The sequence below is a fragment of the Strigops habroptila genome, chromosome Z (genome assembly GCF_004027225.2).
Source record: "Strigops habroptila isolate Jane chromosome Z, bStrHab1.2.pri, whole genome shotgun sequence".
Classification (NCBI taxonomy): Eukaryota; Metazoa; Chordata; class Aves; order Psittaciformes; family Psittacidae; genus Strigops; species Strigops habroptila.
The window spans coordinates 84080542-84096940 of record NC_044302.2 but is presented as its reverse complement, the minus strand read 5'-3'; the positions used below and the strand labels follow the sequence as shown (position 1 = coordinate 84096940).

Here is a 16399-nt window from a genome sequence, read left to right as displayed (position 1 = left end):
GTTGGCCGTGCCTTTACACAGAAGATATTTAGCAAAGTTACCATTTGGCTAGCAGTGTGATTTGCTACTGACTGTGTAACAGAGTCCGGAGATTCATTTTTCTCTAGATGCCATTGAATTTGAGGTCAGCCTAGAAATGTTTATCATTCTTGGATACTTCTTGCTTTTCATTCAAAAGCCAGCGTTTATTTCCATGTGCACCATAGAACTTGGAGAGTTATTCTTCTTCTGTATTTGCATGAGGGATGGCATTGCAGTATAGTCTCCTATAGCCTCTGGGAATGGGACACTGCTAAATTGTGCTTAATTTCTGACTGCAGATAATATAATTTGAAAACATCAGACCCAGAAATAAACCTAGGATGTCACATAAGCAAAATAGTTTGATAAAATGCAAGTATATTAGATCACAAAAATCTTCTTTTCCCTCTCCCCAAAATCCAGACACAAACTATGAATATATGTGATTGTGTTTAATGTCCAAAGTATTACGAAGCACAGGATGATATGTCTGTACATATTATCTTCTCCAGTCTTACATAACATGACTCAGGAAATGTATTTATCTCTAAGGATTTTCTCAAGGAACTATACTTTTAGCAAAGGGTGATTTTTTGCTTTCCAGAGGCCAGCTGCAGATAGTGGTTGTTTGAAATAGCTAATATGACTTCCTGTTATGAGTTTGTATAAAAAAAGTAGTAACTGAGCGAGTTGTGTTTAGTCTTCTGCTAGTAACATTTGTGTTTTCTATTCTATGGGAAAAGGTACAAAATTCATTGAAATTTTTTTACATGTTGTGAACTTTTCCTGCAAAACTGCAGTTATGATTTTAATGTTCTCACTATTGTGAGATGTGATGGTATTGTTGTTATTACTATTACAGCTAAACTACTGTGATGGGCTGTTTTATGCTGATATAATCCCTGTTAACTTCTCTTCCAAAGCTGGTATTGGGGCCTGAAAGAGAAATCGACTTCTCTGCCCATCAAAATTAGCTTCGAATTTAAGCTTACGTTTTAAAGATGTCAAAGATTGGCACATGTTTCCTAAAGGGTCTCTGTTACAGGGATTATCATAAAGGCTGCCACTTTACTACAAAATGACTCATACTAAATAACTGTGGTGAGGCATATTTTGTGTGTAGAACAGATAAAACTCATTGTGACTGGGCACACAGGAAGGGAGGAGAAACATGAAGGATGTTGTCTAACCAGTGAGCAACAACGTGAACCTGCCTCACCTGTGAACCTTGGGCAGTAACTGCACAGTGCAACCACAGGTCATGTTTTCTTCCACTGCTGACATTTCTTGAGGCTTTTAAGGAGCTCTAAGATGTTCCTCATCTGGGCTGTAGCTTGTTCCTGGAATCCCACTCTTGTCTCAGTCCTGCTGACTCCAAGCTGGGGGAGGACTTTTCTACTCCTGGCTTTTAGGGGACTCTGACCTTTTTCCTGCGGTTTCTGTAGTGGACATTCTTCTAGATGTTCACCTACAGCTCTTGATCAGAAAGAAATCAGGCCCTGCAAACCCATGATATTTAGGACCTTGTCCCTAGCCCACACTTTCAGTTCGCCCCCAAAATGACATGGAGTGTTATATCCTTATTCCCAGGCATACAAGTGCCCAAGGAAAAAACACTTAATGCCATGACAACAGCAAAGTGGAGTTTCAGTATTAAGTGTCATGATTTATTACTGCAGTTATATCTTGCATGTTTGTATTTCTAAGTTTTCCTGTTTAGACAACTGTTCAGACTGTTTGGACTGAAAGCAAGGCTTCTGGAGTGATAATAAAATGACTCAAAAGTGTAGGTTATCTGATGCAGTAGATAATCTGGATTTTGCTCCAGTCTTTCAAACATAAAATTGCAAATAGACATTAGAATACAAAAATTATTAGCAGTTACAGTCAGAGCATTTTCATTTTAATGAAAACTAGCGGGATATCCAGGCCCAAATAATTCTGGTGAATGGAGTTAAATCCAGGTGGCAGCCAGTCAGAAGTGGTCTTCCCCAGGGCTCAGTACTGGGGCCAGTTCTGTTTAATGTCTTTATCAATGACCTGAACAAGGGGATCGACTGCAGCGGCAGTGAATTTGCAGATGACACCAAGCTAGGTGGGAGTGTTGATCTGCTGGAGGGTGAGAAGGTTCTGCAGAGGGATCTGGACAGGCTGGATCAATGGGCTGTGGCCAATGGTATGATGTTCAACAAGGCTCTGTGCTGGGCCCTGCAACCCCGTGCAGCGCTACAGGCTTGGGGCAGAGTGGCTGGAAAGCTGCTCCACAGAAAAAGACCTGTGGGTGCTGATTGATGGAGCTAAACATGATCCAGCTTGTGCCCAGGCAGCCAAGAAGGCCAACAGCATCCTGGCCTGTATCAGCAATAGTGTGGCAGCAGGGCCAGGGCAGTGATCATCCCCCTGTACTGGGCACTAGTGGGGCCGCACCTTGAATCCTGTGTTCAGTTCTGGGCCTCTCACTACAAGAGAGACTTTGAGGTGCTGGAGCAGGTCCAGAGAAGGGCAATGGAGCTGGTGAAGTGTCTGGAGCACAAGTGTGATGAGGAACAGCTGAGGGACCTGGGGGTGTTTAGACTGGAGAAGAGAAGGCTCAGGGGGGACCTTATCGCTCTCTACAACTACCTGAAAGGAGGATGGAACAAGGTGGGTATTGGATTCTTCTCCCAAGTAGCATGTGATAGGACAACATAGAACAGCTTCAAGTTGTTCCAGGGGAGGTTTAGATTGGTTATTAAGTAAAAATTCTTCACTGAAAGTGTTGTCAAGCATTGGAACAGGCTTCCCAGGGAAGTGGTTGAGTTGCCATCCCCAAAGGTATTTAAAAGACCTGGCACTTAGATGTGGCACTTAGGGACGTGGTTTAGTGGTGGACTTGGCAGTGCTAGGTTAATGGTTGGACTCAATGGTCTTAAAGGCCCTTTTCCAATCTGTGACGCTATGTACCTCTAATGTACCTGAGCAGGCTGTTGATGTGTTTGCTGTAACATAAGCATAACTTATGCCTTAAGGTAAAGGAGGATAACAGACCTCTGAATCATATTTTTTGCCTCCCTTCAGCTAAAACATTCCCATTCATAATGCTACAACTTTTGTTAAGGCAAACAGTGAATGAGTCATTGATCTCTGCCCACAATATTATAATACATGTAAACACTGCTAGACAAGCATTATGCATGGGCAGATGGATGCCGTAGGGAAAAGGGCTGTGTTTTTTCTTGCATGTGTCAAGGGCTATGTTTTATTTTCTTGCACTGGGGGAGCTGGCACAAATGAAGAGCCTTTTTCACTGAGATCAAAATTCTTCTTTAATTGCTTCTGTGATAATCATAATCTTTCTGTTAACAGGCATTCTTCATAACTGCTGTGAAGCCTACAATGTTGGGCTCCTAGAAGCAAAAATATTTTCAGGTCCATCAAGAGAACAGTTTGGATATACAGTTCAACAGATTATAAATGAACAAGGCAAATGGTAAGCTTGAAAGCTTGTTATATGTCCAGTTAAAGTTTAAGGAAACAAATGTTGCAGCTTCTTTTTCTTTTATTATTTTGCATTTAATTTAAATGTGTTCTGGTTAACTCATTTTTATGTTAGAATAAATACTTACATTATTAAAACAAAAGTTGAAATATTCTAAAGACGGGTGCATTTGAAGGTTCAGGCTTTTTCTCTTTATACTATGCAATCTGAGGTCTTCTGTTAATCTTTTACTTTCATGTCCAATACACCCATTTCCTCAGACTCACAATTTCGGTAAAATTTTAACTCTCATTTCATTCCTTCCTGTTTTGTTACACATTACATATACATGGGATATTTTTCTATTTTAACATTGTTGAGGTAAAACAAATTATTAGGGCTGGGAAGTTCTAATTAATATTAATGTTAATATTAATGTTAAAGGTAAGTGAACTTAAATGTATATCACTTTGTGTCTGATACAGCATTAACTGTTCACTTCTCAAGGGATGACATGTTTGGCTGTATGTAATAACAAAATCCTAGTAAAGGCCTTGTGTCCACTGCGTCTCTTCAGCCATAAAATTTGATGTGAAATCCACTGTTGCCACAACATTGGGCTTGATGAGCAATTAGTAAAATAATTTTAATAGTAATGTTGGTTTCAAAAAGAACTTGAAAATATTAACCCAGAGTAAGCCCATTTAGTGGAAGCCACATTGTTTTGTCTTCTGCAGTCTCAGCAACCACAAAGCTTAATGTGTCTTTCATAGCAAGGACTATATTACTATAAATAGTTCAGTGGTACTTAACTGCTTTGAGTGGTTATTTGTGTATGCACGATATTAAGTCTATAGCGGAAAGTAACACAAGTCATGTATGTTATCATAAGCCAAGACAATATTTTGATGTATCATTCTCTATAGTTTGAAACAGTGTCAGAACCAAAATAGCCACAAAGTGGCATGATTGCTTAAGTGATGATGGACAGATAGTAAGTAGCTGAACTTTTTTCAGTAAAAAGAAAGTAAGACACCAAACTCTGAAATTCATGGAAATGCATTTGAAAACGTATTTTACAGTTAATATTTGCAAAAGCCCATACAAAAGTATTGAGCTATTTTATGCATAGCCCTGCACAGAGATGCTGTGCAGTTGCAATCGGTTGCATATGCTAGACGTAAGACTACCTAGATGTCACTGCATCTCTGGCATTACTGCGTGACACCAGTGACCACGCGGAAAAGTAAGAGGAGAGCAGAGCTGCATCCTCTGAACTGAGAACTCATGTTTCCCTCATTGGGTAGGTTCCCAGCCTACCCCCCACTCCTTGGCTGATGTTGTAGTAGCTTCTCACTGTGTTTCTGCCTGCTTTAATTATGTGTTTAGTCACCCATAGATCAGAGCTCCTTTCCTTTGAAACTTCTTTGCAAAGCCATTGAAGGAGCTCAAGAATGTCTGCCTGAAGTGAACTGAATGCTTTGGCTCATACATGGAGAAATTATGTCCTGTGTTTTATCCTTGGAAGTTTTTTTACAAGCTTGCAATAGAAGAACTAGGTTCCAGGACTAGTCTGGAACCTAGTTCTGTTTTGTATTTCTCTGTTTAATTTTTACTTCTGGTAAAACCCCTCCACTACCACTTTCTTGGATCATGTGTGGTGGAGTTCGGGAAAGCAAGTAACTTTGGATTAACTTTTCCTATCTTATAGAATCATAGAATCATTTAGGTTGGAAAAGACCTTTAAGATCATGGAGTCCAACCAATCTCTTCCCAAACATGTAACTATTATGAATCTGGAAAACTTTTCTGTAGAAAGGCGCTTCATCGTTTGTTCATTCACTGCACAGTGTCTGATCATAGCTCCAAAAGTCAGGGGAATTTTAGCAGCTCTTGTTTGAGTAACCATGACTTGTTAGAGACTCTTCAGTGAAGAAAAGGTCTTTTCAGTCTCCCTCTCAAAAAATCATGGAACAAGCTTTAAAAAAAAGTCGGTCGTGGTTTACTCTCTTGTTCTCTTCATTTCTAAGCTATTTTCATGGTTTTTTTTTTTTTTCCCTGCAACAATAAAGCTTTTTTTTGGGTGCATTATTTAAATTTAGAAAGCCCAACACCACTCAAGCTGTTCAGTGGATCTGGTTTCTCCTACAAGTGGTGCAGAGGCTGTGTACAAAGACCTTGTTGACATAGCTGAATCAGGACTGAGATAAACAGTCTGAGCTTTGCATAAGAACAGGATGCTGCTTTCTGTCAGAGGGGAGCATTTATAGCTATATGCTTTTATTGAGACCATCATTGTGCAGCAAGAATGTGATGCACTTGAAAACGCTGTTCAGGCACAGTGGGGCTGCTCACAACATCAAATGTTGCTGGGGTGGCATCTCCCTCCAAGGGAGAGGTTATCCAGAATCTGAGATCTGCTAGAAATTTCATCACTTCCTAGACCTTGCTTCTGTTAATAAAATCACATGGTGCTATATTAAATACAGCTTTAAAAATCCTCCTGTACTCTCTCAGAGCGTGCAAAGGAGAGATACAGAAAAAAACAGCACATGCTAGTTATATTATTCAACTGTATTTTTGGGAAGTACATCTCCTGAGGCAATAAGAACTATAGAAAATGATAAAGAGAGGAAAATCTTTGCAGAATTTGGACTACATACAGTGGTATGTTATCACTTTTGCTTGAAGATGAGTTCAGAGAGAATAGGAAAGACAGTCAAACCAGGAGTGCAGGGCTATAAAGGGGGCTTGTATGTGTTGGAAGCAAGGGAGCTCTTTTTGTGTAGAGTCATATGATCCAGGATAATTGGAGACTGAAGTGCTATGCATTGATGGGCATTGATGGCATGTGAGGCTCATAAATAAGGGCAGACTTGCAAGTCAAGCACAGCTCAAGCTTTTCACGGTGTCTGGTAGGAATTTCTAAACAGGAGCTCTTTAATGAACTCAAGGAAATTTGTGAACACCAAAGAAACTCATCAGTAAGAAAAGTTTAGGCGGCCCACCACACAAGTAATTAGCCACAACAGAAACATCATTCAGTTTACAATCTCTTTCTCCCTGTCATGAGATCATCTGTATTTGAACCTTAAATTGAACCCAAATCCTGTCATTTTATAATATTTTAGAAAGATGGATTGTACCCTGTCGAGTTTGTCCCAGGACAGCACCTGATAGTACATTCTGCAAAGATAGCAGTACTTACTTCATGCTGATGCTTGGTTTTATATCTATGCTAGGTGAGGAAGATTGGATAACTGTATATAGCTGTTAAAATGCTTTGTTCTACACATACGTGTCTTCAGTTTGTGGATACATCCCATGACAGTCCTAAAATCTCAGACTGCTGTTGAGGTACTGTTTGGAATCAAGTTGCAGCCACCCTACTCAGTTGTGTGTGTGTGATTTGGATTTTTTAAATTTTGTTTTGGAGTTTTTTATGGGATTTTTCTGTTTTAAAATATCTTGTTTCATTCTGTATCATGTCAGTAACGACACTTTACACTGCCGTTACTGATGTATCACATAATCATTGCACTATTACACAGTTTTAAAAATCACTGCATAATTCTCACTAGTCCTCAAAGCCCAACCGCCCTTTCTCCTGAGGTGGTGTGCTGCCTTTTCAGACCAATGAGATATTTTTGCTGAAAAGACATATTTGTGTAGCAACTGTTGTTGAAATCAATACATTTTAAAGCCTTATAATTTTAATGAGGAGGGTAATTTCTGCCAGCTTTTTTTTTTTTTTTTCCTTTTAAGAAAAAGCTGCTATTGTTACAGCTCTGTCTTTTCAGTGCCAGGACCACTGCGAGCACTGAGTTCTTCGCTCAGTTTTTGCTTAGTCTGATTGCATGCCTTACAGTTTGCCTTTTCCCTGCTTGGAGCAGCTCTGCCTTCTGTCTTCTAGACCTTTTGTCAGTTAAACTCTCCTGCTATAGCTTACTGTAGTTTTTGAAGTTTTGAGCCTTTTGTTCAAAAGATTGGAAGTTTTAGAAGGTAAGAAGTGTTTTAGGGTGTGCAGAGAAGCATCTATGAAAGTGAAGAGTTTTTGTATTTATTCATCGCTTCCTGTAATTGTAGGGAAAAGGTCCAGATGATTTAAGAGGTCATTTCTACTTTTATTTTCCTATTTCCTATTAGCCATCTTTGTGTTTAGAAAACACATGGAAGAGCAAATGCATAAAAAGAAAAGAAAAAGAAAACGAGAAAATATAGAACTTACTCTGACAACAGCTGGGAATTCAGCCCTTTGCCATGAATTCTGATTTTGTTTTCTGCTACATCACACTTTGCCAGTTACTAGCTTTGTCATGGTGTAATTTCCCAGAAATAATTCCTGTTCCACTTTGATCTGCCACTCCTGCAGCCTGTGTGGTATGTCATTGCCGCTGAACTTTAGTTGACTTCATGTAGTTCCATTGCTTTGTGTACAGTGTTGGAGACTTATTAAGGAGCTGAATAATAAAAACAGTGGCAGTATTACACACTAATCACTATAGTATTGTGTAAAGACAGTCTACAAGGACACATAAGGAAGTTTTGTTAAAATAAATATTTAACTTATGGCTGAAAATGACCCTTAATTAATGCACTATACCTTATACCGTTTATTTGGAAACGAGCATTTTCAAGTATTTTAGTGTTCATTTCTTACATTTTTCCTGATACATTCTGTTTCATTCTGCTTCATGTGCATCCTGTTTAATCACAGTAAAAAATACTTTGTAGTTAGCAGAATGCTAGCCAGATACTCTTCTGCTTTCTTCACTTCTGATGTTTCAGAAAGATACTCATGCACGTTCCCAGAGCGGTATTGTGTAACTTTCTACTGTAATGGTTTATGTTAGTTTTCAAAGGCAAGTAGGACTTGCTGATTTCTAATATAGATTAAAGCTAGTATTAAGCTTAAGCAAGGCTCAAGATTTGAACGAAATAATAATAAAGTTATTTCCTAGGACCTTTAAGTTTGGCAATTAATTAATACCAAATGTACAGGGTTAGGCTTGGCAAAAGTTGGTTAGTAACTTTTTCTCAGGAGTGTGTTGATGGCAGGACAGGCTAATTAAGTCAAATGAGGGAAAGGGGTTATTAATTGTGTTCGTTTCTGAAAATCACAGTGTCAGTAGTAGTCAGATCTAAGTGTTAAATTCTGTGTACAGGGTGGCATTTTTTGGGTTACGGCATAGTTATGGCATTGAGATTCCTGCACCCTACAAATCTACAAGGAAAGCTAATATAGCAAAAGGGAATACGGTATAATAACTTGCAGTAAAGTATGAGGAGTGCAAGCTAAATGAAAGACAAAATTAAGTTTGCTTTGGGCACAGTTGGCATAGATTTAGATTTGGGTTTCAGATTAGAAGAGTTTGCCTTGTTTGGCTTACATTTTTCATTTGTACCACACAACAGCTACAAGGGTAGTTCTAACAAAAGTAAAATTGTTGTGAATATTAAATCCTAGAAGTGGATTTGGTATAAAGAGTGATGGTTCCTTGGTTTAAACAGATGTCTAGGTTGGAATTAATGTTGAGGTTGGGGGGAAACAGGAGTTTCAGAGCTCACATTACTTCTGAGCAGCTTAAAGCCCATGAAGTGAGCGTAAGTATACATGCTGAAAGGGAGAGAAGTGCTTTTTCTAAACTCTGTGGATGACATTTGTCTCCAGAGAGAGTGGTGCACGGGTATTTCCAAGATCTGTTAAGATCATTCTTTGAACAGTAACTATCCTCAGGCAAGGACTCTGAAATACATTTACTTTCTGGGAAACTTAGAAAAAACGTACAAGTATTTGTTAATGTACAGTGCAATGTTCAGCTTGACAGTTAATGAGGAAAAACTGTTTCAGTTTCAGATATTACACACACACGTGCTGCCATCCATTTTTAAAACTGTTTTGTGTTTCCATGAAAACTGTTAGCCCTTTCTCTCTCCCATCAGCCCAATTAGTGTTTTATAACAGTAATTAACTCTATAGTCCCTAACAAAGGGGAAGACTGTAAAGCATATTTTCCTCGTGACAATCACTACTGACCAGATCCAGTCCTCTATATCACTGTGAGTGTTTGCCGGTTGTATCATCTATCGACACATGACCGATGGAATAGTTTCTTATGAACTCTGGTTACTTGGTCCTCAGTTATGATGGTTCTAGTCTCCGCTATGCAGAAAAGACTATATTCCTCAGAAAGGAGCAAGAATGTAAGAAGCCACCTCACAGCGAGTGTAACATACAGTGGTTTTATATAAAGAATTATTTATATGAACCTGAATGGCAGGTTTAGAGATGCTAAAAGTACACGAAATCTGGCTCCTACTGCCTGTGTAATCACTGTTTTTCAACAAACTAATTGAGAAGGCAGTAGGTATTTTTAAAATATTCTGATACACATGAAATAAAATCTGAAGTTACCCCAAACAAGGCTTTTAGTGGCATGGTTTAGTGGTGGACTTGGCAGTCCTGGGATAGTGGCTGGATATTATGATCTTAAAGGTCCGTTCCAACCTAGCTGATTCTATGAAAAAACAAAAATTAAAAAAAAAAAAAAAAAAAAAAAAAAAAAAATGCAGCTAGCAGTATTTTCTTTGAGAAAGCTAAGAAGGATGCAAACTCTTACTTGTGCTTCTAAAACCATGTGTTTTTATCAAAGCCGTTTTATTCAAACTAATTATAAAATTACAGCAGTAAGATCAGAGGGCCCCTGAAAAGTTAATATGATATATAGCAATTGCTTTGAAACATAATAATGTGTTCTTTTTATAGTGCAAGGTTCTTGCATTGAAGTCATAGAATCACAGAATGGTTTGGGTTGGAATGGACCTTAAAGCTCATCTAGTTCCAACCCCCTGCCACAGGCAGGGACACCTTCCACTAGACTAGGTTGCTCTGAGCCCTATCCAGCCTGGCCTTGAACACTGCCAGGGATGGGGCAGCCACAACTTCTCTGGGCAGCCTGTGCCAGGGCCTCACCACCCTCACAGTAAAGAGTTTCTTCCTAATACCTAATCTAAATCTACCCTCTTCCAGTTTAAAGCCATTCCCCCTTGTCCTGTCCCTCCCCATCCCTGTAAAAAGTCCCTCTCCAGCTTTCTTGGCTTGTAATATTTAGCTACTTACAAAATTTCAGAGGACAACAATTTTGCTTTTAGAAACCTATTGACCAACTAGAGGAGATGTTTTCTTTTGATGCTCCGTATTTTGTGCTGGGGTCCCGTTGCTTGTCCTTTGACTGTCCCATAAATGAATTAAGTATAGCCATAGACTGTTCTGTATGAAAGGAAAGCCATATTGCTGCTGAAGCAAAAACCCAGTCTCTGCTTTCTAATGAACTGTTTCATTTTTTTTCCATATACATTGAGGTCATTTTCTTATGGTAATGTTTTTCCTTACCCTTATTTCACTGGACATTAAACTGTATGATGAGTCATCTTTGCCAGCCCTTTGTGGCCCTATGCTGTCTGTTGGTTTTACTCTCTCATAGACTTGTTTGAAAAATAGGTATTCTTAAGCAGTATTCCCAGCTTTGTAAAGGCTTTCAGGTAAAATTGAAGTGGTCTTGAGGAGAAGATGTTGGAGCAAAAACCTTATGGCAGACAAAGAAAGGAGTCTGAGAAAGTGAATCACTTTGTATTGTAGGCACAAATTACTGTAAGTCCTAACTTTCTTGTTCAGGATTAAATACTTCATGCGGCAGACTGTTACCACCTGCAGTATTTTCTTTCTGACTCAGTGTGGTCAAGGTGTGGTAGTGTTCAAGCTCAGACATAAGCATTTGACTGTTGCTGAGCAGATCCTGTCTGTAGGAAATGCATCTTATCAGTTAAAATAATAACTTAAAAGGAATAAGTTAACCATTAACTGACAAGACAATTTTTTTTGTCTCAATCCCCAATGTATATATTTCAAAATTTGTATGCATCTTTATGTATTAATATCTCTGCTGCATTTCTTCTGACACTGTGACATACTGTCACAGAAAAAACAGTACATGTATTTGAGGCAGCCTAATCCCCAGAGGCTCCTCCACCAAAGTTGTCCCTGCTGAATCCACTGTATTAACAATAAGCAAATCTTCTGAGCAGCTCTGGAGAAGACTCTTGAGTGCCTTATGTGCTATATCTGGTAAAAGCCGCTTTACCTGTTACCTATGGTGTGCTATGCAGTAGTGCTGCTGGACTTTTCCAGTGTCATTAAAGACCTAATGAAGTTCCTGTTACTTTAGGTTGTTGGTTGGTTCACCCTGGAGTGGCTATCCGTCTAACAGAACTGGAGATATCTATGCATGTCCTGTTGGTATGTCCAAAACCACATGTAAAAAACTGAATTTACAAGGTAAGCTGTAACAAGTAATGCCTTGCTCCAGTTGTTCAGTTTTTCCTTGATTTCGTACCAGGCCTATCTATCTTATTAAAACTTTTCTTAACTGTCTCTCTGTTTGTATGTGTGTGTGAGTGCTTCAAGGACTCAGTGCCAGCTGCAGGTGAGACCCCTGTGTGTGTGTGAGCCAAAATTGGTGCTGGCTGTTGGACTCAGTCTGGGCTATGGCTGTCCTGACCTGTGGTCTCAGCAGCAGATACTGCAGGAATTGGGATCTTTAACCTCGAGCTATGGCTGGGGACAGTGTGTGTCCCAAAACCAATTGATTGTGAGGGGACCAGGGCTCTCTGTCATGGAGGACCCCATGCTGGCAGCTGGAGCAGAACCACAGGTCACAGCCCAGTGGACTAGTGAGGGTGCTGGGGCGGTGAGTGTCTGCATCTTCCCCAAACCTGACATCTGTGTGTATGTGCGCTAGCAAACTGCTCAGCTGGACCAGCCAGCTGAGGGGGACCTCAGGTCCAGGTATCAGTGAATGCTGGGATGCCCGTGGCGACTTGCCAATGTTGAGCTCACAAGAGACAAGTGCGTGAGTGGCCTTTTCTGCCTCTGTGTGTTTGCAAACTAAGTATAAAATGCAATTGACTTTTGGATACAGTGAAAATATGGGGCAGTAGCGTGTGCTGAGATGCCTGCTTTATGATTATTTGTGGTGCAGATCATTTCTGTCCTCCACCACTCCTTCCACGTTTTTGTCTAAAGCCTGATACTAGATCATAGGAGTCTGGTGTCCTGAGGAATGTAACAGTAGCTGCTCAGCTGCAACAACTCAGCCAGCCAAAAATACACAAAAATACGTGTTTCTTTCTCCCTGTTGCCCTTAGCTCTTTCAAGTGCAGGTCCTCTAAATGGACATTCTGAATTAATGTCTATAGTTAATGGTTAGCAAATTTTTGACAAAGATTAGCTTTTGTTTCTTTTGTCTCAGAATTGTAGGCAGCCATTTGGAAAAGGAATCTTGGATCCTGAGAAATCAAGATTCCGAAAATGAATTCTAACTTACTAAATTGCTTCTATATCTTATTTACTATTCTGTCATTTTTAATATTTTTTTCTTTCAGCTCTAGTAAATATTCCAAATGTGACTGAGATAAAGGAAGTCATGAACCTTGGCTTGACTCTGATACAGAATTCAAAAACAGGAGGATTTTTGGTATGTATCAAGGACATATTCAATACACACAGAAATTCCTGAGGACAATGAAGAAACTAGAATTCTTCACATTTTTTTTTATAAGTCCAAGCCAAATGTATTTTATTATGCGGCATAGATTAGTACATATTTTGCATATTTTAAAATATTCCTTCCTACTGTCATTAAATGTTCAAAAGTCAGGAAAATTATGGAATCTTTCTATCATTTATATAAACATCCTGTGGAAGGGCACATAATTAAAGATTCTGTACTGAGTCAGACAACATAGGCAAGAATATTTCCACCATGGATATCTCTAAGGCAATCTTGTATAGTTTTGGTTGCGCTTTCAAAAGACAGCATGGAATCTGCCTCCCTCTGTATGCCCTTGCACAGAGACTGTTACCCTGAGATGTTAGCATTTCTAGTTCCATGGATCTGCAATACGTTTTATTTAGTTGGTGAGCTGGAGGATATACACAGAATATGTGTATGTTTTTCAAACCACTCTCCTTGGGGCCTGTAAAACAGATTGCATAACTGAAAGGAAGTTGATGCCTGCTTAATAGGCTTTTTTACAGTTTTAACCATAAGCATGAAAACTGTTGCAGTGTATGTGTATTCCAGTTTGATGCATCATTGTAGGCATGTGCGGTAATTAAGTGAAACAATAAACTACAGATAAAAGAGCTTTGAGGTTCACTTTAAGCTTTGTATTTTTGTGTTGCATCTTCCTAATAATTGCGAAAGTATTCATATGTTTATTATCTTCAATACCACCTAGCCCAGTTCACTGAAGTGCTTAAAAGTAAGTCTAATTCCAACCTTTCCAGCAGCATTCTTAGAGTTAGTAAAGTTGATCAGAACTTCAAAATACGGCAACAGTTTCCTTCTTGATGGTTGTTTTGAGAAGACACTGATTAAAAATATCTTATTCTGTCTCTTGGATTAATACCTTTGGCTGCTGTCAATACCGTCCCATGCGTACCCACTTTTAACCAGTATCAGTAATTGCAGTGGTTTTAAATCACATCTCATGCAGGAAAACTTGTATTTTGTAGTAATTCTTGAACTTCTCTCACTTAAAAAGTGTTTCCTGATTAGTGATTGATTCTCCTTAAATTTCATAAAGTAACAAAAAAACCACTGAATGCTAAGACATGAACACTTAGCCATGTCTTTGGCGACAGGAGTTCTTTTTGACATAATGAGAACTGGATACTAGATACAGGTGCTTATTTGTGACTCAGCCTCAACAAATACCAAAAGCCCCAGGACTTCTTGTCTAATTCTTGCCACAACTAAGAGGAGACCATCTGATCATAATTGCAAGCTGCCGTCAGCCATGACTTCTCTCTGAGTTGCTGCCTCTGGCAGCCGGCCTCTGTGATGGGCTTTCTGGTTTATGCTCAGGGCTTCCTCCTCCCAGCTTATGGTGCTACTTCCTCCTGTGGCTTTTCCTCAGCCTCCATCTCAGCTTGCACCCTGCACTGCTTGGCTGGAGCGTGACCCAGCCTGGCATGTCTGTGCTATAGCTTGTGAGTCCTGCTGGTTCAGCTAATTTGATGCCATGTGATTGCTTCCCACAGGTATCCTAAGCAGAAGGCAGCAATTTCCACATGCCCATTACATTTTTCTGAGGCATGCTTAGTCCTGTTGTAAAGGTGTTTAAGAATTTCACTGATGGTTAATAACTTCTTTCCAGGTTTCTGATCTGTGTTTCTGTCAGTTTGCTTTTGGGGAAGTACTTTGCGTTTAGTTGAAAGGAACAGCTCCTATCTCCTACACGTAAAATCTCCTTTCTGTATTTAACACCCCACAATCGTTCTCGTTTGTCCTTTGCTTTGCTAAACAAACACAAATTTTTGCTGTATTCCATGTGAGTGTTTCCAGGGCACTATGTAGTGTATTTTGAATTTCCCTGTCTCAACTGCAGGTGCTTATTGTCACGTATCTTTAGGCCATATTTGATCTGCATGCTGGCTGCAAGCTTATGGTCATCCTGCAACCAACCAGTGCCTGATCAATTGGCTGTTCATTTTTCCACTCAGTGAGCACCTAGTTTATGTCCGCATTTCTTAACATTAGCCCTTAAGGACAAGTCTATGCCCCTTTCTACTATTCCACTTTTCAACTTCATCGATTCTTCATATGTGATTTCCCAGTTTTCCCCTGCGTTAATGTTGCATTTTAAGTTTCTAACTATAACAACATTAGAACATTAGAACTTTTCATTATTTTTTTAAGCAAAGATCAGCAAAGTTTATTAGAACATTTTAGAACATTTCTGTTTTTTCTTCAAGATTAACATCACAATTCTGAGTTACTAGGAAACTAGAAAATATGTAAATGAGATTAATCTAAAAAGAACTTTAAATTAAAAAACAGCTTTAATTTAAATACTAGTAGCACTCTTCCAGCTTCACAGTTACGAATATAGATGTTTTATGTTACCAATGTTACCAATATAGATATTTTGTACCTCTCACCTCTGTAAATATCCATCTTTTCCAGTAAAACTAATCATGCCCCATGTAGCAGCTAAAAAGAGCACTTATCTCAAGATCAGATTATGTAGATATATTTGTCTTCTCTTGTCTAGAAAATCTGCCATCTTGTCAAATATGTTAAGGTAGTTTGATGTGGTCTACCACTGGTAAACCAATATGTGATTTTCCGTTTACTTCTGCCTTTAATTATCTTTGTTTTTTTCCAGTGTTCTTCAGGAGAGGGTAATAGTGCCATTCACTCTCTCTTCTTTTTCTAAATAGAGATGGTGCGTTTTCTGTTTTCCAGACTTTCCCAACTAGGTAGGGCAATCAGAAACTATACGTAATGAAGTTTCTTTCAGAACTGCTGGACAGAGGTTATATAGAGGCTCTGTTTTTTTCTTCTGTTTGTGACATGATTTTTATTCAAAAAGAAAATCCCTCCTGGCCCCCCAGATATCCTTATTACAAAATACTGTCTCAGTGTCCATCTTTTATACACAGGTACTTTTGTACCTATCCTTCTGATATCAGAGGTCTGGCTCTCATGCAGCCAGCTCATTGACTGAGCTGAAAACGTTTCTTTTTTTCAGAAAGATTATTTTCAGAAAAGAAGCAAGATTATTTTCCCTGAAAGGCAGTGAAACACGTAGCTGAGGGCTAAATAGCACGTAACGTGAGGCTGCACCCTCACTAGAGACGATGAAAAAGTTTAACATAACTATTTTCATAAAGTGAATTTCCCTTGGGAATAAATGTGTCTGTGCGCACTGGTCAGTAAACCGTTCAGTCTAGGCACACTGTTGGTGGTAATCGGATTTATCGCAAGAACAACTCTCTCGTGTCTTCGCAGCGTCCTGCATGCTTATGGCTCTGATGCCATCTCCTGGTTAGGAGAAGTACTTCTCTGCAAATGT

At 39.2% G+C, this 16399-nt stretch overlaps 1 protein-coding gene across 2 annotated transcripts in view; it reads left to right on the top strand.

Annotated features, from left to right (window-relative positions):
• The window catches only part of ITGA2 (integrin subunit alpha 2), a 69112-nt gene that overhangs the window by 15921 nt on the left and 36792 nt on the right, over positions 1 to 16399 (top strand). For both annotated transcript variants that reach the window (XM_030511784.1, XM_030511785.1), the window contains exons 2-4: positions 3367 to 3490; positions 11704 to 11813; positions 12920 to 13011. In XM_030511784.1, the coding sequence (XP_030367644.1) occupies positions 3367 to 3490; positions 11704 to 11813; positions 12920 to 13011 (326 nt within the window). The remainder of the gene's footprint in view (positions 1 to 3366; positions 3491 to 11703; positions 11814 to 12919; positions 13012 to 16399) is intronic.